The following is a 25131-nucleotide window of genomic DNA, read 5'->3' as shown; positions in this document are numbered from 1 at the left end:
GGTCTTAAAACAGTTGCTACTGCAACTGCAGTGATAGTTTCCCACACTACTTCACTGACCTCCACCTCTGAGACTGGCAAAGTCCAACATAAATACTAGTAATCTGGTTAGGATCTGAAACTGCAGCCCTTGCCTTGGGATTTTCCATGTTTGCAGACATTGAACAGAGAGGAGTGGAAGATGACAAAATCCCATTTTCTCAGAAGTCTGCATTCCCAGGACAAACTATAACAGATGGTATGTTGCTGAACCAGAATTAGTAAACCTGAATGGCCTTCAGGACACTGAAGGATTTGTCTCCATCCAGATCAATTCAAAAACGTATCTCCTCAGAGAACCTTCTTTTCAAAAAGTTGACACCATGCCAAAAATAATATGGGTGCTGGCTGCCTTCACCTGAGGGAATTTAAATCTTCCACTCACTACCAAGATGCCCTAACCATCAAATCTTTATGGAAAATAAGCTGGAGAAGAAGATGGAAGGGAATTTGCCACCTGTCCTCTCTGTGCCAGATTATTGTGTCATTGGTAGTGAAAACCATCACAGCAGCAGGACTGGGGTAACCCTGAGGAATTGCTTCAAGGCCTGAACTTAAAATCTGTATTTCTGCTGTCCCAAATTAGATGGAATTTAACTGGTCTGGATTTGCATGGAAGTTGCTGTCTGTGTCTCAGTTTTTAACAGCAACTGAGCAATGTGAGTACTTCGTGGGTAGGAAAACTGCTGGTCAGAAATCCCCCCCTTACCTTTAGCCACTGTTCTGCCTGCTCTTTGCTCTGCACTGCCAGAACCAGGGCATCTGCTCCTTGATGAGAGATTTTCAGCTCATGCTTCTTCTTTTTGCTGTCTTTGGGAATATAGGTGATACTGCAGTCATTCAGGAGCAGTTCCATCTGGGGCTGCTGGTCCTTGGAGCTTTTGTAACACTAAATAAACATAAGGAAAGTTCCAGAGTTAGATGTTACCTTTCTGAACCTTGGGGGAAAGCTCTTATTATGTAGAAATGCTGTATTTTTAATTTTTAAAATTTCAGATATATTTTACACATCCCTTTGCCACATGCCACAGAGTTCAGCCAGAGCCAACTCATCCACTCTGTAAAGCAAAATTACTTCCAGACTAATAATAATAGACATCTCTTATTGCAGGACAGGTACAACACATGGAGAGCATTAAGCATCTCTGTATTATCCTTATGATTCAACTTGACCTTGATCAGGTAGGAAGAGGGTGATTTAGGATATCTGTTCACATGTAGCAGCAGAATAAACCTGTAACCTTAACAACCTTAAATCCCAGATGTTTACCTTGCCCTCCAGCGACAGACCAGATATGCAGGCAAATCTACATCAGCACCTACACACTGCAGTTGCAAAGACACTGGCACATAACTTACTTATCTGTTCTTTATCTTGAGATAAGTAAAAAAACATTAATGGAAAGTGGGTAAAATCACACTTTTTCAGTTAATACAGTCTAATAGTCCCTGCACAAAACTGCATAAAATTCCATATTACCTTATTTTGTAATCTCCTGGCTACAGCTTATGTTGTAACTGATGTAACTTATGTTTTTTCCCCCATAAGTAAATGCTGTCAAGGAATGGCCATTTCATGCTGGATCACTGATGAGCTGCTCTGTGTTGGAACTGGTGATCTGAAGACAAAGGGTTCTTCTTTACAGAGGTCCTACAGACCCAGTCTCTATTCCCACCTTCCAGCACATTGGTACAGCTGAAGCTCCCAAAGCTGTTGCAGTGCCAGATTGCAGAACAATGTTTAACTCCCTATATGAATGTCCAGCTATTTTACATATTTATGTAAATCATGCTTCCACTCATACAAATAAGCACTAAGGCTAAAAAGACATCTGATAATAAAGGGGTCTCTGACAATCAATAAGGCTAACTAGTATCTGCATACAAAAAATAGCTGAGCATTTATGTGAATAGAGAAAAACACATGAACTTTTGCACGTCTGCAGCAGTATTCATGCCATGATGCAACTGTCGGGAAGACAGTAGCTGACAGAAGTATCTTATAAACACTACAAGTTAGGCTGAGCAAATACAGCCAACTCTAAACCAGCCTCTGCAGATCACTGACAATCCTTCCCTCTCCAAAGCCCCATTATACCACAGTTTCTCCAATTTGGTCACAGATTTTAAGTTTGCAACATGTAAAAAGCACTAAGTTTTCAAGCTATGAAATCTTGAAGATATACAACATTAGTCACTTTAAGAACCTATAAACAGCATATAATTCCTTTTATATGAATCTAAATATTTTATTTATCATTATAAATTGCTAAAACTGAAGTATGTATATATTGAAAGACTTTAAGTGAAAAATGATTCCCTAAAGGACTTTACATGAAAAACAATTCCATACTAAAAGTTATTTCTAATGTCTAATTCTAATTAAAATATTTTTGGTTTATGATGACAGCTGCATTTATGACACAGGCAATTACTAATCCCTAAGAACATGTATTTGTTTTACTTGCATATCTCATAAGTTAACTGTCCAAGTCCTCCTTCAAACAATAAACCAATCTTGTGTAACTTGGTCATTAGACTCCTATTGTAATTTTTATTTTCTTAATCCCCATTATAGAATTACTGAAAGATGATCACTGTAAGGAAAAAAAAAAGCTTTTTTGGACCACACATGTGGCTAAAGGAAATGAAAATATAAAAAATAACATATTTTTATATGGAAGAATAAATGTAACTGTAGAAGAAATACTGTGTGACTTCAGGGAAAAATCTGTTTCTCTGTCTCTTTCCTTCTTTTCTTCAAGCTGTTATCAGACGGTCCTGAAATCTGATATGATACTGATACATGGTGATAAAAAAGTGCACTAAGGATAAAGGCATTATAAGAATATAATAAAAGCTGAATCAGAATGAACATTTTTTTCAGCATTTAAATACAGGAGGATAAAAAAATTAAAGCTACTGCAAACTAGCAAATTTATTTCAATTATATTTTCAGAAATCTCTTACCTCCATTTCATAACCACCTATGTTCCATGCTGCCATAAGCACAAATGTACTTGGAAAGTCAACAAGCTTAAGCTACATTGTACCGCCACAGATGGAGAGGTTTACAGAAAATGTTCTATCACCTGTTAATCAGCTTTTAACATTTGGGATATTGCAGTAATTGTTAGTTACGTAATTAGGTACAATAGCTGGCAGCACCATATCAGAAGGCAGGAGAGCCTAAGACCCCAACTTATTGATTAATATAAGCATTAGTTTGCTCATAATGACACACAGTAAGTGTTTCCCCCAATTAAGCTCTCTTTTCAGAAAACAAAAAGACATATATGAGCAGATAATTTATGGAATCTTTCACTGGTGCCTCCAACCAGAAAGAAGCATAACAGATTTGCTTAAGGAATAAATACATCCACTTGTTTCTATCCTTTCTATAATGCAGCTGTGCATCACGTGAATACTGCATCTGTAATTACTGCAGAACAGCTGGCAAAGGTTTAGTTTAAAGTGTATACATTACCACAGCATATGCTGCCAAGTGAATTCTCAGTCCAACAAGGGACTTTTCTCTCCAGCAGTCTGATCCAACAGTTCACACACAAAGCTCCCTATGAGATTTTTTGTCCGCAGGGAATGAAAGATTGGATTTACAGTTTCAGCAACTTTTTTTTTCCAAATTAAATATTTTATAAGATAACGGGCCAGACGTTTTTTCCAGTATCAGAGAACTGCTGGGATTCAAGCTTGAGTGAAATAAAAATCAAAGTTCTAAGTGGCTAAATGATACACTCGTAATTTCAGTGCTTTTCCGCTTCTTGGGTAAATCATGACTGAATTCTTTGGTAAGGTTACTGCAGACTTGGCCACGGTTTGCAGAACGTATTCCAAAAATTAGATTCCTGTAAAAATAAATACATCATCTAAAAGGTACAAAGAAAATATAACTAGCTAAAAATAAAAATTACCAGTAGTTTGTTTTCTTTGATAACACACAGTAGTTTGGTCCATTGCCCAAATCGTTTCTTTCTAAGAAGGAAGGCACAGATTTTGGCATCCTTCACCAGATCCATAGAGGCTTCCTCAGAAGGCCACTGATGTCTCATTTTCTTCCCCTTTCCATCCTCCTCCTCTTCATCATAGGATTCGTAAGAGCTGCTCATAGCATCTGAGTCATAATCTTTAATAAAAGTGTAAAAGCGTTAGGTTAAAACACTTAGCCATGAAGCACATTGAAATAACTGAAAACCTCAAGAAGGCTCATTTCAAGTTAAAGCTTTTGAAAGTCAGCCATGAACAGGTTACTGTTTCAGTGCTTAGTAGTATCAATACCTTATGTTAATTAAATAAGAGCTGCTTTGCTTTTATGAAACTTCACAGAAAACCCACAGAGACACCTTGTGAATTTTAATGAAAGAATAAACTGGGAATACATAGCTAGAATTTCATGCAGTGTTTCATTATCTTCAAAATATTATATGACAGGTATCCTCATTTTTTGTAATTCTTTCACAGAGAAACATCTTCATCTTGTCTTAGTACATCACATCGAGAAACAACACTCCATATGGCAAAGGTCGTAAGAATACATTATGGGGCAGTATCTACCCATCATAACATTTCATATAATTCCCAAATACATGGTAATTATATGCCCATGTACTGCTACAATTAGCACTCAATAGACAATGCTGTCCCTTGAACTACAGATTCTGATGGAGGCAAAAGCATTGTGCAAAAAATATTTTGTTCTGTGCTTAGCCTAAGATGCTTAATCCTGCTCCAAGTTTGATGATGGAATGGCAAGCTTCCATTTGAATCAAACACTCTTCCTTCAGGCCTTTCATTTTCAACAATGCAGACAGATCTAGCAGTACTCCTCAACTACCAAACTATTTTTCTATTATCAAAGAACCTTCTCTTCTACCATCCATACTAATTTGTTTATGTGGGTATATGTATGTAAAGCCCTTCAGATAGTAACACCTGAAGGCTTGTTATCCACTGCCACACGTTCACATGGAGCAAAACTGACTGGAATATTTTTAAGAGCTGAAATTTCATCTAAATATTTCAGGTAGACTTTGATATATTTTTAGGCCAGCAGGTGGAAGAAAACCTCTCATTTGCTTTAGCTAGGTAATTAGGACACAGCTGGGATGTAGGAAGGAGAATTGGAAAGATTGGGAAGAGGACAAGAGAATGGATTGCTGGAAAGCTCATTCTGCATCAGTTCCTCCCTATGTGCACAGTCAGAATGGGACATACTCAGATCTCACATTTCTTAAAATTAGATATTCTGATCCAATTTGTGTTTTCGTAAGTCTTTGAAACAGTATTTCTTCATCCCAAAGCAAAACAAAAATAAAAATTAAAGCCCTGAAAGCTTTTTTTTTCTTTTCTTCAATTGAATTGCCATCTTCTGGTCAATTCTGCTGCAGAGTGTTTGGTTTGGGGCAGCTCCATATGGGCAAGTGGTAAATGCCTGAGATGATTATCAGTGGGAAAACTGCAATTTTTCACTTGCTTTAGAAAAATCAAGAGGAGGATGGAAAAATTTAGGGCAAATATTTAAACTGACAGATTTGGAAACATTTATTCCAGAATATTTATTTTTGCATATTTATTTAAAAGAATATATAAGATCTAGTAGAACTTGCTGCTTCACCCTTCCTCCCCTTGAAGAAAGAAAAAAGCCTAAAAAAAACACCCCCAAAACCAGAACCAAAACATTCTCACTGCTCCAACTTCTTTCAGAGCAGTCTTCCACAAACTTTCACACAGAAACATCAGGAAATGCTTGAGAGATCACTGACCAGTCACAAACATGCAGCAGCACACCAGCCTGCTGGGCGCAGAGGCTGAATGATTCATGTGGAGCTACCAAAGATGCAAGCTCTAATCAATAAACAGCTTCTTCAAGAAGATCTTCTCCCAAAGGCACAAGCTGTGGGACAAGCTGCCATAAACTAAAGTTGCCATCTCTCTGGGAACTTCCTCTTCAGCTCCTGGCTTCCCCTTTTCAAAAAAGTAGTTAGTGCCTATAACCTCCTCATTCTTTCTTCATATTCAGTTGTGATCTTTGTTGCAGCTATGCCACTGTCCCAGTGCTCACGTTTGGCCCCTTTCTACAATATTGTTTTACCTCATTTGTGATTTTGCTTTGGTTTTGGCAAAAATATTATTCTGATTTTTTTTTTTTTTTTTTTAGGTAAGAAGAAGAAGAAGTAAGAATTCACTGCTCATATGTTGAGATATGGATACACTATTACGCTATTCTGGTGGAACTTTTCTGTATCATTACTAGCAAGATTTTTCCATTAAAAAACTAGCTTTTGAATTTTAAGAGTGTCTGGGGCTTAAATTTTACCAGATGAACTTAAAACTTAGCTGTACAGAAGGGACAATCTTCAAGTATATTCTTCCCAAGAGAGTGGAGTTGGGTCATTTTTCTACACTCTGAAGATGGGAAGTTTGCATGACAAAGACTCTTCTATCAGAGGACTGCATTTTTAAGTGCCTCAATCAAAAGGATGAAAAAATGGAATCTGTTTTAGCACATTGTTTTTCCTTCTTTGTAAGAACATGATTTAACTTTTTCATATTGCAGAAAAGAATGTTTCACCTTGGATAAAATTACAGGTCATCCCTTTGCCCTATATCAAAAAGTTGATTTTCTTCTGACTATAAGTCCCATGCAACAATCTTGCCTTACTACTAGCATTATTTACTGGGTTAAATCATTGCTTTTTCCTCACAACATTGAAGCCTATGATTTATTTTCTTACAGCAAGTTCCACCAGTTTCAAGAAAAAAATAATTGTAGAAAGTGCTGATTGGGACTTCACAGTAGAAACAGAAATTCTGCATATTTAATAACCTACAAGTATTTCCTGTGTGGCTCACAAGCATTCCAAGTGCAGATTTCCTGTTAGCCATAAGCTGTATGCTCAGCACATATGGTCAATATGCTGGCACTGCAGTTGCAGGTTCATCCAAATCTCTGTTTCTAGGAGGATGAAAGCCAACAGGAGCTTCTGAGACTCCCATCCTGACACAGGCTAATGGGATCTCTGGGCACCTGTTGCCATATCCTGCCCATTAAATAGTCCTCATGTGTCTCTTCTTGGTTTGTGGGACTGTTGGCCAGACGAAGAGCTTGTTGTGTGACTCACACCAGGAAGGATGCCCACCCTGGAGTGCATGGGTCATCCCTATGAAACTTGGCTCCCCTTTACAGCATCCTGCTTCTACTGCTTGTTCTCCAAATTCTCTGTCACATCCAAAACAAGGTTTCCAGGTTCTGAGGTACAAACTAGCATGTGTAGAAAAATATCTCTCCATAACTAAGTGCATTTATTAAGTCTGCTATAAGCTCAGAGGGTAAGGATGCACTGATACATGTTCCAGTGCTGCTAATCTACTGGTGTTTGCACCTTTTGCACTTTCTGATTAATCTGGCTTCTTTTGACATTAGCTTTTCAACTTCATCTTCACAAAAATTTTCCACTGTTACGGGGTGAAAATCAAAGTAGAGGTTCATGTTGTTTGCAATAGTGTATTCCTAAAATTAGTCTGTATTAATTTAGGCATATTGTACAGATCAGCAGCTTTTAATACAGAGGCAGCTATCAGACAAGCCTCTTGCTTTCATCTACATACAAGCATTTATTTACAAACCAATTAGAGGGTCTTGGGGAAGTTATGGATATTTCATTTTCATGACCATATTCTGCAATTTTCTTCAGTGCTTGTTTACTTTCACAGGTGAGACACATGGCATGTAAGTCTCCTTGCTATTAATGGCATTACAAAAATATTCCATAGGAATGTTTACTTAAAATAATTATATCTATCCCAACAGCTGCATTCTTGCAGTTCTACTTCTAGTACTTTTTTTCTATTGTCTTCTCCATCTCACATAGTCTGAACAGCTAAGGTTGTATCTTTTAATACACTTTGGTAGCTGATTTTAATTATCACACAACTGGATTTAGTGGAAGTTTTGCATGAGTGAATACATATTACTAACTGCACATTGAATTTAAAAGCAACTACTTCATTACCAGTGAAGAGGGGAATTCTTTTAACACAAACTTAAAGATATGATAAAGTTCAGAACATAAGAAAATGTAACAAAATCTCAGCACGTGAGATACTCAGTCAAACTAACAGAGGTTTAAATGTCTGGAGATAGATATATATATATGCATGTGTGTGTGTACACTTAAATGTAGAATTATTAATTAACTTTTAAGGCTGATATCCTAAATATTTTTATGCATTTAAATGGTTAAGTACAATAAGAAATCAGCTCCATACTTTGTCCTGTTTTTCCCTAGGCGATCCTTTAGCAGTGCTATTAATAATTGCACTATTAATACTGCCTGAGCATGGCTTTTGTTTAATGACAAAATCCAGATCAGAAGGTCACTGGGTTACAAAGTGTAGCAGGACCACCCTGCAGCATTTCAAGGGAGAAAATGGAGAGAAGAGTGATCCTGATGCTCTTCTAAGTTCTTATGTTCTTTCATTTGCTTTCCAGTACATGAAACTCTTTATTACCTTGAATTTCCTGGGTTAATTAAAAGCTGCTAGATAACATCAGTTTGTGCAGTGTACAGATGAATAGTATTCTAGTTTTAGGGTGACTCCTATTCATGTTTTAAGAACAGAGAGATAGTTTTAAATAATTAAAATGGTTATAAAATATGAGGAGATATGCCTTTAATCTTCGGATCATAGAAAATAATGATTAGTGATATATCAGCCCTACACAAGTAATAAATTACCCCAGCCAATAAAAAAGCAGCAAAAAGATGGTACATAATACGCTGTTGACTGACCCTGTGTAAAGGTTACAGCAGCCATTTCGGTATTGCGTCAGGGTGCTCTCTGCACAGCTCCACTGAAGTGCACAGGTCTTGGGGTAAGTGTTTGGATGTGAAAAAGTGCATTTGGGTGCTGCAGAGCAATGTTCTGGTGGACAGCTGGCAGCAGCCCTCTGCCTGCTGCCCTGAACGAGTCACAAATGTACTGTCATGTGCACCACACTTGGCTTGTGGGAGACGCTGTGACCAATTCATCCCTTTCCACAATGTGTCATCAGAAATGCTGCAAATCACATCTTTCCAATAATTCCTTTTTTCTTTTTATTTGTCTACTTCAGCAAGCAATTCAGTGCAATAGAGGCACAGCAGGTAGATGTGCAGATCAGTACCAGTTTCTGAGACTTCTACATTCACAGTATGATCAGTTTAGAGGGGTTTACTCTGGACAATATTTAACTCTGGACTCCTGGTCCAATGCCCCCATCTTTTGTGTTTCAAAGCAGTCTAAAAGATTAATGGCTAATTTGGACCCTCTGTCTCCAATAGCTGCTGAAATCTGTTTACACGCACTTCACCCAAGCTCCAGGTTTATTTTTGTCTAAAAGGAGCCAGGTTTGAGCACACCAAAACAGTTCTGCAAACCAAACCAATGCATGGCCAGCAAGGATAACCAGAACTGGCCCCAAATGGTCAAAGCAACGCTTATGACACATCACCACAGCACCAATAGAGACAGAGTTCTCAAATACTAAAAAAGTCGAAGGACACTGGAATTACCAATTGCTCAGAAACTGCTCTGGAAATATCTTACTCACTGGAAGTGATGTACTCAGGAGCCTTCCCAGGACTGAGTGGCACTGCCTCCTCATAATAGCCTTCAGGAAGGGAAGATGTTGGCAGTGGTGGAGGCCCATTATCTGGTGGCTAAATGAACAAAAAAAGAAAAAGTGATTACAGACCAACAAGGTGTTAAATTAAACATGGGCAGAACATCTGCTCATGACCAGTGCCAATGCAACCAGCTTCATAAACCCTGCTCTTGTGACTATTTCTTATGTTAACTGTCTCTAAAGGCAAGGCTCTGGAGGGCTAAATTAGATGTTCTGCAAGGTAGCATCTTCTAGATGAGAAGCAAACCTAATTCTCAAGCTCCTGATATGTTGCTGTAATTAAACAATAATAAGTCCAGGTTGAGACTTGAAACAATAAAGTTACTTAACTATGTTTATAACATGCTGATACATTTTTAAATGTATCATTATCATCCAGACCTGTACTTCTACTCATGGTAAGGAAACAGAACCTTCTTGCATGTCCTGCAACTTAGTCCTTTGGAGATAATAAACACTGTAGAATACTACTTGTCATTGCTAAGGATGGCATTGCTAAGGAGCTACATTAGAAGAATTTTTCTCTACAACAACATTAAGTGGTAAAAATGCTGAAAAGATACAGTTCTCTATTTAAGAACTGGAAATCTAATGGGGCTATGTAGGAAGGAGATTTCTATGCACAGACCACTTTACAGTGTTAAGGCTTATTTATTAGTATTTTAAAATAATTCACATTACAGCAGCAAACAAAAGTTTGGTTGGACAGTTTAGATAAGTTAAATAGCCTGGGCTGGCAGAGACTAAGAACAGAAAATTAAACTATATTTTCATAGTAAGTGTTTTTTCAATGGCATATCAATTCTTTATATATATATATATATATATATATATATATATATACACAAATGTCTAAAATGCTATTGCTACATAGTCAAAACTGAGCTACAAACAAGGAAAATTTTGAAACATTAAGAAATTATTACATGATAAAATAAATATGTCCAATAACAGGTCAAATTCTAAAATGCTTCTTTTCTAAATATAAACCTGTTTTAAATTTAAAACTGACCAACTGCTGGTATGTTGATACAGTAACAAAGTAAATTTAGTACTCTGTGACTTCTTCCATATGACTTCTATTTCCTTAACAAGTACCAAAGCAACTGTATTTTACAGAACCCATTCATATTACCACAGATTTTTAGTTTCATATTTATGTGTTAGAGAAAATACTGGAGCCTTTTTTCAGCAAAAATGGTTTATTGCATGATTACAAAAATTTAACTTGCAAGCAGAGTCTCATTTCTGCAGTAACACTTTTTCAATACATCTTTCTCTTTTTTTTTTTTTTTTCTCTTTTCATGTAATGACAGAGATGCAGCAGTGTTTGTCTGCACTGGACTAATCCAGTCTAGACTAAGGGAAAGAACAGAAATACTGAAGTGAGAAACTGGTTAGATACAGACACTTTTGGAGTGTACCTCAGGTGGGCTGACCAGTCTAGCAGAGCCTTCTTCCACATCACACAGATGAGGCCACAGGGACTATGCTCCTCTTTTGCTACAGACCTGAAGTTACCTGGGAGGAACCTGAGCTTTAATAACATGTGCCATTAACTGTACTGAAATTACTTCTGTGGGCACTTTCAGGGCTGGATTCATCTTTGAATATTTCAAAGCTAGACATCTCCAAATCTCATTGCTGATTACACACCTACGCCAGACACCTAATTCTTAACAACATTGCTGAGTCCCACCCTTAGTGTGCTCTGTAGTTAAATTCGTATCAGGTAGGTTATTCCACCTTGCAGGTAAGTGCTTGTGTATTCCCAGTGTGCAGGAAGGCAAGGAGCTAGTGACTAACCCTGCCCTTCAGCTCATCCAGCATGGACTTATCTTTGCACACCAAGTAAAATCAGAAACTTTTTCATGAGCAATGAACTGATTCATGACTGAACACAGAAATTCCTGGTCAGATTGAAATTTACACTAATACTACTTCTATATCAAATGATACAGCCAACTTCTTATGTCACAATCAATTACAAATTACAGTTGGCAATTACTGTTACCTACAACGTGAACTAAATGAGATTTCCTCACAGACCAGCTTTGCTAGAGAAATTATCTGTCAAAGAAGCAAAATAAAGAAAAAATATGACTTTCAGTGTAGTGACCATGTAATTTTGCTGAAAAAAATCAAATTGACAACCTGTACATCATGACAAAATAAATGAGTCTTTCAAGGTTAGCTGCTGCTGCACAACAGGCATACAGGACATTAAAAATTATTACATGTTCATTACTGTTGGAAAATTGACAGCAATTATGAATTGCTCTACACATATCACCTCTGTGTGGCCTGAAGTGCTAGACACAAAGAGGGGGAACTGTCTCCAAAGAGTTGATTTTCTCCCTTCACGCAAGTGGGTAGAACCTTGTTCTTGTGAGTTGGCGTCACAGTTTGCTCCTGGAGCAGTATAAATTCATACCACCTATCTCATTAGACAAATTAATTTCTCAGTCTAGCCTTAAACCTTTTCCCCATCAGGTTTACATGCAAGATATGAAATTCCTATCAGTATTAAACCTCATTCACCCAGGAAATACCTGCCCTGAGTCATTCCAATTTTGACTTGACACAGCACCAAGGTTTCAAAGCTGTATTTTATCTGGGAACAAATGAGAGGTTCCAATAAAGACCGGAGGGAAAAAAAAATCCTTGTTTTTAGACAAAATGTTATTCAGAATGAAAGAAAAAAGGAAATGAAACACAAATGGTACTTGTCTGATTTTGACCCTGCTGGAGCACCAGTTACTTCATACAGCTGGGGCGGGCTGGGCTGTGCAGCCAACATCAACACAGATGGAATCCATTGCTGAATTAACTGGGCCCTCCTCTCTGAAATGCATTTTGCAGTGCTTGCCATAACAAAGTTGAAAACAATTATAAAAAAGATTTTTCTTTTTTTAAGAAGGGAGAAACAGAAACATCCAACATTAAATACTTTCTGATAAAAGCAGGGCTGTTTTAATATCAAAAAACCCTGACTTATTTAAAAAAATATAAAAATGCCTCACTCAGATCTGTACAATAAACAGCTACATCTTTTGGGAGCTACAGAGTACACAAGTTTGATCACCAAGATACATAAAACATACACGTGTGCATTCTGGTATTAGTTACTAATATTTATAGTGCTTTAATGTTTTTACTATTGCTAGTTGTATTGTTTAATTCTTTCCACTCAGCATTTTTTACTGGAAGAATTTTGATGAAGTTGTGAATTATGAACTAGGTTATTCAATAACCTTTCAATAATTTACTTGAAAAAATAAAAAGGCCATAAACCCCACAAAACTATTCACATATTCTGTAAAAGAATTAAATCTTAAAAAACACTAGAACACGTGTCACTTGAGTGGTATCAAGATGAGAGACCTGGCAACCTGCAAGGAAGGCATTAGCATGAATTTCTACTTTTTTTTTTTTTTTTTTTTTAATGGCAGGCAGCAGAGAAGAAACCTAGAGAAAGAATGCTGCCTCTCAAGATAAACCACCTCTCTCAGCCACAGGAATAAGAACTGGGAAAATAAATTGACATTACTTTTATCTCCTTGGAGGGAAAGGGACAAAGATGAGTACTATGTTGCTGTCCAGAATAATAACAGTAATAATGAAACAGTACTGATGAAGATGTTTGTCAAGTCCTGGGTTTGAGACCAACCTGAGAGATGCTTTAATTGAAACCAAGAAGCAGATGAGGTGATCATTACACTACAGAGTTGAGGTCTCTGATCACATTAGAAACTGGATTGTGCATGTGCCAATTCCAACTTACAGAATGGATTGTTGAGAGAAAGAAACAAAATGGTAAAATTCATTACCCTACTGAAACAGATTTATATGGACACATTAATTTAATGGTATTTTAAGGTCTTCCCCACCACCTGCCCATCTGTATTCCACAGACCACTAATAAACTCTTTCTTCCTTTATCCTAAGAGAGACACTACTTTATTTCTCCCCTTCTGTCAAGGGTACTGAGCAAGATAGACAGTAACTTTTATTTTAGGGATAGTCTATCTGATAATCTGGTGAAAATATGGAAAGCAGTCTGAAAGACAAAGAAAAATAAATGCCAATGTATAGAGGCCGGAGGATGTAAAATCTCTTTATATCCCAATGAACTTCCCACTTTGTAGGAAAGAGAAAGAAATACCTTCCTTTATGCAATGATTCAGGATGTGGAGATTTCCAGTGCAAAGCAGTGAGTTTAGCAGAGCCTATCCGTAACCTGTGCTGCAGGCAAAGACTGCCAGCAACTCAAGTGCCACATTCACATGTGTTATTAGATCGACCACCAGTTTGGATCCAGCTGGACTGTGGAGACGGCTGACACATAACCCCTCAATGCTGAAGGCAGCAACACGAAAATGGAAAAGTGGTCACACACTGGTGATGTCTAAGAAAGCTTTTTGGGAGCCAGCAGGCAAATGGGGGCTGTCAAGAAGAAACTTTGACACGGGCACATGTCATTTGCTCTGGAGCAAGCTTAGACCTGACCTCTGCTCAACCCCACTGCATCTTCAGCCTGGAGGGGGAAGAGTACACACACATTTGTGATCCCTAATTCCACATGTGAAACAATGGATGTCCCAAAAGCAAGATGAACCAACAAACTGAGTAAAATACAATTCACAAAATTACTGAGCATATATTTCAATCAGGCTTTTTTTGTAACACTGTAAGGGTTGGAAACCCTTGCCACTTGGTATGACAATCCTTAAATAAATTCAAAATTGTGCTAAAGAGAAATCACTATTTATTGCCAGCAGTTGAGAACCTGGATGGACCTTGGATTTATTCAGGACAAAAGTGCTGACTTTGTGGGATACTAAGACCATATTGAGCTGTGCTATATTATCCTGAGTGTACACAAGGAGAAGCTGAGAAATAGTCTTAATTTGACCTCAGCTTCATATTCTAAGATTATTATTTCTGAGCTTGTCAGCTGGAGCCCACAAAACCAGGAGCCAAATAATGTGAAGGAAGTCTAACAACTTATCTTCCCAGCTTCTGAGTGCAAACGACAGCAAAACCATCCAGACAGCCACAGAACTCAACTTTCTGGAATGGAGCATACCTGTCAGTCCCACCAGAAGGAGGGTAACAGGGCCACATGATGGGCTGGTGTAGTCCCACCTGACTGTCTCTGAGTGTACATGTAATTAGAGCACACACCTCTACAATGCCAGTGCTGCCAGGAAAAAATCAAAAGGAATTCCTTCAGGAATGAACAACCAGAGTTTGACATGATGGGAGGCCCAGCAATATGAATCTCATGAATAGCAGAACTGGTCACCCACCGGCTCCTGCAGGGCTAACAGATGAGTGCAAGGGGGAAAGTAGTGGAAGTGATTACCAGGTGGAGGGAGGATGAGTGTAAGCACAAGTGGAGCTTTTTCTTAGGGGGTGATCCTGAGCAGGGACTTGAGCAGGTTTAAGGTTAAGAACAGAAGGCACACACTTGGCACGCTGTTCTCCAGGGAGTGGAGGAACATCTGACACAGCCTGCGAGCGTGTCTGCTGACTCAGGGGTGAATGCCTAATTAAAGGTATCACTGGAAGAGTGCTTAGTATGTACAGTGACTACAAACAGATCACAGCCTCAAAAAGCACAGCCTGATGCTGGGAAAGAGATCTGAACACGCTTGCATTAAAGAATGAATCAGGGCATCCTATGGCTCCACAGTTTGATATGAAGATTGTCTGGAGAGCATTTACACAGGAACTTTACCAGGAGCTGAGTTACTTTTTCACAAGACACAACACATCTGCTCAGATAGCTGAACAACCCCTTTACCTAAGAAACAGGAAGGCAAAGATGGCAGTGAAGAGGGCCAGATAGTAACAGAACAACATAGTATATTGACCAAGTAGAAAATGCAGTTGGTTCTTGCATCTCTGATGGCACTGTCAGTCTGTGTCCAGACATAAATTGTCTCAGTTCTTTCTACTGTATGTAATTACATTTGAGATATTAAATAAAACCAAAAAGACTGGAGCATGGAATGCACCACTGAAAGGACAGGTAGCTGGAAGGAGTTACACCCAAACTCTGTGGAAGACTGGAGTGAAAATAAACTCCAGACTCAGTGGAAGGAACAGAAGATCTAACAAAATAATTAAAAGTGAAAGAGAATGAGCCAGAAAAAAACCCAAGGTATTTCTGTATCATTCAGAATTTATAATAAAAGATTATTACACAGCCAGTTGGAAGCATCACTCAGACAAAACAATAGACCTGAGTCATGTCAAGCAAAGGGTCTGTGTGTACCAAGAAATGAAATGGGCTTTAATTAATGCTAGGGAACACTTTCATACATATTACATGAGAAAGATTAATCTGAATTTTAAGCAGCATGGGGCTCTCAGTCAGAGTTGTTTACTGTGACTGTGCTCAAAGAAGTGTCTGTATTCCCCAGCAAAAACAAAATCACCCTTCTCTTACAGGAGTTAATAAATTCATCCAAATATGTGACATGGCAGTGAGGACATGATAGTACAGTGAGAAAAGTGTAGGCAACGCCATTTCCACTGGAACAATATTGTCTAAGGGCCTGAGCACTGCATCAAATTAAAACAAGAGGAGACTTGGTACTTACTGGCCTAATTCCTTCTCCATGTATTTGTGCACAGAACATCAGCGAGCATGATCAGGAAAGCAAAAAGTCTGGTCACTAACTATCAACACAGGGAGGGTGTTCTGTGGACGGGTATAGCACAGAAACAAATTAAAAACCTGAGGTCAGGAGTGTGAGCCATGCTAAGAAAAATGGTGGGATAATATCCTATAAAATCTGTGGCATTAGTAATTTAATAATTTTCTAGTACCAGTATCTAGTTAAAAAAAGACAAAAGGGCAAATAGCTTCACAATGATCATAAAAAGAATTTGGTAAAGAAGTTCAATTCTACTCTAACTCATTCAGTTTAAGTGTAAATTCCAATTAAAAGCAGCTGAGAACAGCTCATTCTGGCAGCTTAGACATGAGGAAAGTTTTGAAATATGATGATGTGTATTGCTATAAAGCTATACTATAAATTAATTGAGAAGGTAATTGCTTTCACTAAAACTTTTCTGTGGTACCATTTTTAAGTGTGAAATAAATCATCAACAATAATTCACCAACCTCAGCCATGGAAAATGGGAATGACAACTAGTGTCCTGCAAGACATGGCTAACACAAAAAGAGGTGGTATACATTTCTTTATCCTTATTCCTTATGCAATCACATATTATGGGCAAAACTATTCCACAATCACAGGAATTAACCTGTGCCCAGGTGGCCAAGAAGGCCAATGGCACTGGCCTGGATCAGCCATATTGTGGCCAACAGGACCAGGGCAGTGACTGTCCCCCCGTACTCAGCACTGGTGAGGTCACACCTCAAATCCTTTGTTCAGTTTTGGGTCCTCCACACCCAGAAAGGCATTGAGGTGCTGAAGTGAGTCCAGAGAAGGGCAACAGAGCTGGGTCTGGAAAGGGTCTGGAGGGCAAGTCTTATAAAGGGAGGCTGAGGGAGCTGGGGATGTTTAGCCTGGGGAAAAGGAGGCTCAGGAGGGACACTATTGCTCACCTGAAAGCAGGTTGCAGCCAGGTGGGGTCAGTCTCCCAATTAACAAGCAACCGGACAAATCTAACAGTCTCAAGTCATGCCAGGGGAGGTTTAGATATTAGGAGAAGTGTATTAATCAGAAGGGTTGTCAAGCACTGAAAGAGGCTACCCAGGGAAGTGGTGAAGTCACCACCACTGGAGCTATTTAAAGATATGTAGATGTGGCACCTGGGGGCATGGCTTAGTGGTATCTTTAGGCAAACAGTTGGACTCAATGATCTTAAGGGTCTTTTCCAACCTAAATAATTCTGATTCTATGTCCAGAAGACTGCTGTTCTGGTCACTTATGATCAAAGTACATGATCCTTACAGCAGGTACTCAGGAGAGATAACAATATTGTTCATTAGCAGTAACCCATAGCTCAAAATGAAACTGATAGAGCCTTTCTTATACACAGCAGAATGAAATGAAACCTGAGAGGAATATGATTGGGATTACAAAGGACATCTGAAGCACAGGTACCATGGTGAGGGGAAAATAACCTACTTAAACACAATGACAAAGACTGGCAATGAACACTGGGATGGTGGAACCACTTTCAAATTGAAATAGTGGGCTAAACAAACCTAAATGCTAGTAAATAGCTTTTGATAGGTTTCTGAAAGGGTTAATATTTTATCATTGCCTGCAATAAGAGTAACTGCACTGATAAATCAAAAAGGTCTCTTTACTTGTTCCTTCATTATGGAAGAACTTGTGCAGACCTGTTCAAGGTGAAGGTATAGCCAGCTCTGAATGAAACAAATGAATATTTGTTGAATTCATTTTTGTGGCTTTTGAAACTTCTTTAAGGAAACAACCTGAAAATTAATACTGTCTTAAGATCATCTTTAAAGAGGAATAGAGAATAAAAACTGCTTTTCAGTGTTAGAAGAAAAAGGTAGATGAAAGAGAGATTCCCAATTACCCACCTGGCACATGGACCCCTTGCTTTTGTTATGGTACTTTAAAGTTGTACATTTTAGAGAACGATCTAAAGCTGGCACTTTTTTGGTTGCTGTGAAAAGAATGATTGGTGATATATCACCTCAAGAATCCTTTTGATTTCCAGGTGATTTTTCTTCTTCTTCTCCAAGGACACTGTCTCCTTTCAGCATTTTCTAATAAATATCTAAGAGTTTACCTGACAGGCAGCCAGATAAAGGGAGGTGGTCAAATCATTTCTCCACAATAGGAAACCCATTTAGGAAACCCATGAAGCACTCCTACAGAGTGACTGTGTATTGTGCAGGAAGGGATTGGAGGAAGATGACCCATCCTTTTGATTCATATCTGCAGGGTTCTGGAATTCTGATGAACATTTGTTGCAATTAAATAATTATTAAATTGTCAATATTCCAAGAAAAACAAAACATACACTCGATTTTACTGTGAAAATCATGCAGAATAGCCAAGTGTGCTGTTTGTGTTTGATTTTGTTGGACAGCACAGTGCAATGAAATCACCGACTGTCAGATGTAATATGACAACCAAATGCTTGGAAGCTAGAAGTATTCTGTCACTGTCATGCTGTGGATAGTTTATGCCAGTAATCCCTCAGGCATATCGGAGCAGCGGGACACACCAGATATTATCCTACTGCTTCAGTGGAAAATGTACTTCAAGGCAACTTGGTGATAGTGCAACAATGGGATCCCAGGTGTTAAACCACTGGCAGCACTTTGAACCATTCTCAGAGCCTTGGCTCTGTTATTCCTCCAAACCCATCATCTAGCACTGCTTTGTGCCTGTCAAGAGCAGGGGAAAGCCATAAAAGTAGCTGCTGATGTAGAGGTGGATGAGGCAGGCTGAAGACAAGCCCCCGCAGTAAGCAGGTCCAGGAGGGGAGAACAGACAGGACTCTTTTGAAACACGGGGATCTCTGGCTCTGCTGCTGACCCAAACAAAGCTTCAGAGCTGCTGGCACGGTATCCCTGCCAGCAACCTCATAGTAATGCACCCAGACAAGTGTTGTGTCAGCTTCGTAAAGGGACTCAGCATTGCCCTTAGGCTTCACATCCTTTATCTGCAGCATTTACTTTGCCAGCCACCTCAAAGAGCTGCTTGCTAAAGCAAGAGGAGATTTGGTCTTTCTATGCTTGACAGAAAGTCTGCTAGACCAGACGTAGCCAAGGAAATGTATACAAAAGAGAACTGCTAAGAGACTGTGTGCTTAGTGATTTTCTTGATTCAAGCATACCTAACGGCCCAACTTTGTCCCTCAATTTTAAGACCTGATTCAAAGTCCACTGAGTCTAGGAAAACTCTTCAGGCTCTAATGTGTTTTAATAACTGAAGAATTCCTTGACACTATTAACAGTATGTCTCTTAATAAAATGAATTTTATACTCTTTGTTCATGGGCTGATGAAAAACAAAACTGATACAAGATTCGACCTGAGCAAATATGCAGGTCTATTTACAGATTTACAAAGGAAACCTTGCACAGCACCTGCCCACACATAATTCTGGCTCCTGGCACTACTTTAAGGAGTATTTAATTCCTTCCCACCCACACATCTTTACATAAGTTGAAGCTTAAACACCAATTCAGACTAAACATTTTTGAATGCAGAAATCCTTGAGTGACATAAAGAGAAACAGTGGTGTGAATGAACCTTTAATTTTCATCACTTTCAATAACTGATGGACTAAACCCAGAGATTTAAACCGGTGTATAGTTTATTTGAAGTTATTGATTCCCACTTCCAGTAAATTCCTATGCTCCATTAGCACACTGTGTTTTCATTGGAGGCTAAGACCATCACAAAATGTTACTTAGCAAGTGGAAAAAGCTTTCTGTCCTGAATAGCTGCCAAAAAGTAGTGCCATACAGAATGACTTCCAACTTGCCATGTGAAGAAGGGCAACCTGGAGCAGGATATCCCAGCCTCTGGTGGGCCCAGGAAATTTTTTCCACTCAGCTATGAAGATAGTCTAGGAAAAATGGCTAGGAAAGGTAGCTCAGTATTTGTGTCAGTGCAGTTATATACAGTTTTCATAGAGATTGGCATCAGCTACAAATTTTTAGGACTCTATTGATTCAGGGTGTCTTGAAATTCACCATGCAGGAGCAGCAATGGAAGGGAGAATTAGATCTTGGCCACTGTCACTAATGTCCTGTGTATGAAAAGAAAGCTAACATGATGGTCTCTGAATATATCAAATAATAATGAGGGTTTAACAAAGAGACATCTAATAGAGAAAGGTTTCCAAAAAACAGTTAAGGATCAATTCCATTATATCAATGTGACTTCGGGAGAAGAATTCAGAGTCAGACTGGGGTTTGAGCTTGCCTTCAAAAGACAAAAAGCTGATGGTTTTGTCTTTCCCTTCTGATTCCACCTGGTCATTTGCAGGTCAGCAGCAGTCTGCCATCTTTTTCACAAATTACAATGTGCTACCATCTTAAAATATCACCACTTGTAACCTGTATTTGGATGCTGCAAAACAATGAGAGTCTTGGGACATCTCCTGGCTCATCTCATGGTGGCAGCAACACCAGAAAGGGAGGTGAAATCCACCACTGCCTGACAGCAACAACAGAATTGCAGAAAAACGGGCAAAAATCAGCTTCTAACACTATGGAAAAACTTGATGAATTCACTGAGGTGAAAACATCCTCAGTGCTGCAGGCAGATCACAAGGGAGGACCATGTTCAAACTCCACTTTGCCAGGCTCAACGTGGGAAGACCACACTGCAGACCAGCCAGCTCTGTGTCAACTTCCACAGTAATTCCCACAGTATCTCAGAGAAATATTTTTGTTACTAAAAAATCCAAAATGAACTACTGCAAAAACCAGTGTTGACCTCCTGGACCCAATTCATACTTCACACCATTTCACTTGCTGCAGCTGTACCAACTTTAGGGGAATTTACACATTAGTGTATGAGAAAGGAAAAGGAGATGGGTCTTTTTAAGAAAAACAACTTGAACCTTCAGAGACAAACTGAACGTACACAAATATGAAAGAATGAGGATCTCAGTTGGTTTCAGTTTATGAAGGTGGTACCTGTCTACGTTTCAAAGGCATGTGCACTTTGCATAATTTTCCTGCCTGTCCCGAACCCTTTCCCTTGTAATTTATGCTGTATGTATTTTGAATTAAAGTAAAATAATCAGTTTCTGGCACTGTTAACCATGAAATGGATTCTCTAAGTTACACTGCATATTAATAAGACTACCTTTGCATTCATTAAACATATATTAATTTACAGTCACAAACTTAAAGCTGGCATTGCTTAGGGAGAAACTAAGATTAAGGTATTCCATACAATACATGTTTGTAGTGGTTTTTTATTTTTTTCTTCAGTACATAGCATTTTACAAAAGGCTGGACAGGAGTTCGATCTGACAAATTACTGATAGATTAGTTCTTATATTCATAAGATGCTACTGGCTTATATACCTCTTAGGACCAGGGACAAATGTGACAACAAAATAGGACACTAAAATGAGGCAGAACATCAGCCATCCAGTTATTCTGGCCCTGTAAGAATCTGTGCTTCCTGATTCAATGAATGTGGGTCTCCATGGATTGCCCTTATCATTGTGCACAAAATTTTTCACACAAGAATAAAGAGATGGATACTTTATCAGTATCAGTTCAACTTTCAACAGGCTAAACCATGATATGCTTATGCTTCTCTAAAAAAAAAAAGTTGAAAATGTTTTCTTCCTCATATCTACTGTAAAGTCAGTAAGAGAGAAGCATTGGAACTTGTTTACAGTTTTTTCTGTAACAAGACAGCTGCTCCCAACTGGAGGATTGAATTACAGACCTCAATCAGTATCTTTGCTATAAACACCTCTAAGAATCAGTGCATCTACTTGATCTGAAGGGAATTTCCTATCCAGAGACCGGGCAGGAAAGCCACTAAAGACTTTATTCAAAAAAAGAAAGTATTCTTCCTTCATTTTAAAACTCTGCCCCTTCATTTCTCAGCTATCGAAAGGAGACTTCTCATGAGGCTTGCTCCAGGAAATGTTACCAATAAAAGTGTTAGAAACTGTCTGGGACCTGTGGCCTTGGCCAGGCCAACCTCCAGTATAGGACAGGCCAAAATTTGAAATTAAGGCTATGTTGCTCAGACTTTTGTCACGTGAATTTTGAAAATCTCCAAGGATTACCATTCCACAGCCTTTGCAGTGACCTATTCCCAGACTTATTTTACCACACGGAATTTTTTGACATCCCTCCTGCAGACTGAACCGAATTCCCTCAACCAAAGCAGAGGTGAGAGGAATAAATACTTCCCTGGACCTGCAGGCTCTTTTCCCTTGTAACCATTTCTGCTAGGATTTACCACAAATACATTCTCTCTTGTATATATTTATATAATTAAATATAACACTCACCAGCCACTGCTGAGGTATTTCTGGCAGAGGCATTTGAGGAGGTGCTGGCAAACTGTTGGCAACTTCTTGCTTCTGGACATGTTCTTTTATTTCTAAACCTGTGGAAGAGCAACAAACATCACTTAATACCTTGGTGGACGCAAATGGAATATTTTTTCCACATGTGGATCCCATGTCTGACTGTCACACACTGAAATCTGGCATGCAGTTCTGATCACAGCCCACCTCCCAAGTGCAGTTACTGAGGCAGGACTGGAAGAATGCTGGGAATTCAGGAATTTAATCAAGCAGAACAAACACATACTTACTCTATATGATAATGACATATATGCTGTTTGGATCAACAAATACCAGACATTGAAAAAAATTACAGGAAATCATTCTGAACTGCCCATCCATCTCAAACTGAAAGACTTAAACAACATTCAAACACGCTGCCAGGTGCCTGCCATACAGATAAAAACATTTATTGGGTGAATATAGCACAGTTAAAAACATCCCAGTGGCAGCATACAGTGAATAAAACACAATCACCCTGTGGGCAGTACCTTTTTTCAATGGAGATGAACAACAGCGGTTCCCATGGCACATTTTGGATGGGCAAGGCTATCACACAGAAACAAGCCCCAAACCATCTTTCATGACAAAAGAATGTGAAGAGGGTAGAAGAAGAGCCCCCATCTGCCTGCTTTCCTGGAAGTGATGGTGACAGCTCTTAGGCCAAGACCACAGTGCCCACATTCCCTGGGCCCCCTGTTACCACCACCATCTCTGATCATGGAGCTGCAGTGTGAGTTTGCCCAAGTCCCAGCAGATGCAGGATGCTGTGCCACCCCAGCCTGGAGCACTGCTGAGAGACACTGCCCTAACCAACTCACCATTAAACAGAACTGCACACTGAGCATATTTTCCCACCATTTCCTTCTTATGAATTTTTTATTTTAATAACCCCCTCATTTTCCAGGTGAATTTGAAAAAGGAAAAGTATCTGAATGTAAAAGCTGCTTTGAGGGTCCTTTGTGTCATTGTTGCATGTCTCTCACAGGACAAAAGAGGAATGGACCGCTCATTCTGTGTTTTTGGCACAATAATTTAAATCACAGTTGAATTCACTTCATAGAAACAGGATATTGTTTATTTTTCTAAATATCAAAGGAAGATTAGGGTGCATCTCCTCAATGTTCTGGCAAAAATTCAGTCCATGGATTGTACCCTGCTTAACCCTACACTGAATTTAGTTCCTAGTGTTTAGTTGCATTTTTAAAATATGTATTTATATAGTCAAATGGATGCCTTTTGGTCAAAATCATATAATTCTCAAGAATGTAATTGATGAAACATTTCTTGTCCTAATATCCCAATCCCACTGGCTGTGAAGTCATGGGTTGAAAAACAACACTGATAAATTAAACTATCTCTAAAGATTACAGATTCTTCTTTCTTCCTGCAAATCAAGAGAGTGATTAATCTTGGGAAACATTCCTTTTTTTCTTTTTTTTCCAGTATAAATTTCACTTGTTGCTCTTTACATAGGATGAGTCCATATCATGACTGCCATCAATATTCAAGTCTCCCATGGCTTCCATAACAACCAGAAGTCATATGTAAAGTTTTTTACTGAAAAAAACACAAACTATTCCAAGTGAATATATTGACTCTGTGAAACTATTTTCCCCCAGTTTTCATCTATGTGTGTTTTAAGCAAGAACCTGCTCTAACATTTAATTCCTTCTACCAACTTACACTGCAGAAGGAGTACTACAGGTTTAGGACACCAGGTCCCTTTAAGGAAAACAGGCAATGTTGACAGTCATATTAAATGACTAAATCCAGCAACAGTTCTTACTCCAAAATAAACTCTTTGTGTTTTTGTTTTTTAGAAGAAAGTCTGAGTTTTAGAAGGAAATGCCAAGTTTTTTTTACCTACAATCCATTGGGCATACCAAGGCTCAGGAAGAAAAATAAGGTTTATAGTTTTGCCAGCTATTCAGAGTAACCACTGGTTTGGATGCAGGGCAGGTTGAGGCCAGGCAGCTATGACCTGAAGAATACATCTGCCTGGCCCAGTTCTCTCTGCTTGAGAGATATTAGTTGAAGAAAACAGTGTGCATTTGGGGGAGATGGAACAAAACAAGGTAAAAGATTTCTAAAGAATTCCCCAAGTAAGAACTCACTCAGTTTGAAGTGTTTTACTAAAACCCAACCAGCCCATCACAATAATTTCCACACCTTTACAAAGAAAAACATAATTGTTCATTTCCAGACATTCTAAAGAGGCCAGCCAGTTCCCAGCTCCCCAGATCCTTCATTACTATTCCCCATTGATCTTACATGGTTTTCTCCAACAATCAAAAAATTCTTTTGGATTCACCCTGTTAATTTTTGCAAATGCAACTAAAGAGCTTGAACTCAGCATAGTCCTCAAGCCTCTTAAACTGTGCTAG

At 38.7% G+C, this 25131-nt stretch overlaps 1 protein-coding gene across 4 annotated transcripts in view; it reads right to left on the bottom strand.

The window, feature by feature from the left end:
* The window catches only part of AFAP1 (actin filament associated protein 1), a 114898-nt gene that overhangs the window by 37244 nt on the left and 52523 nt on the right, over positions 1–25131 (bottom strand). For all 4 annotated transcript variants that reach the window (XM_048304590.1, XM_048304589.1, XM_048304591.1 and 1 more), the window contains 4 exons: positions 22688–22785; positions 9649–9757; positions 3971–4182; positions 748–927 (listed from right to left, as the gene is read on the bottom strand). In XM_048304590.1, coding sequence (XP_048160547.1) covers positions 748–927; positions 3971–4182; positions 9649–9757; positions 22688–22785 — 599 coding nt within the window. The remainder of the gene's footprint in view (positions 1–747; positions 928–3970; positions 4183–9648; positions 9758–22687; positions 22786–25131) is intronic.

This window comes from Corvus hawaiiensis, chromosome 5 (assembly GCF_020740725.1).
Source record: "Corvus hawaiiensis isolate bCorHaw1 chromosome 5, bCorHaw1.pri.cur, whole genome shotgun sequence".
In the NCBI taxonomy this organism is placed as follows: Eukaryota; Metazoa; Chordata; class Aves; order Passeriformes; family Corvidae; genus Corvus; species Corvus hawaiiensis.
Note: the sequence above shows the minus strand (reverse complement) of the source record. Positions and strands in the feature narration are given on the sequence as shown.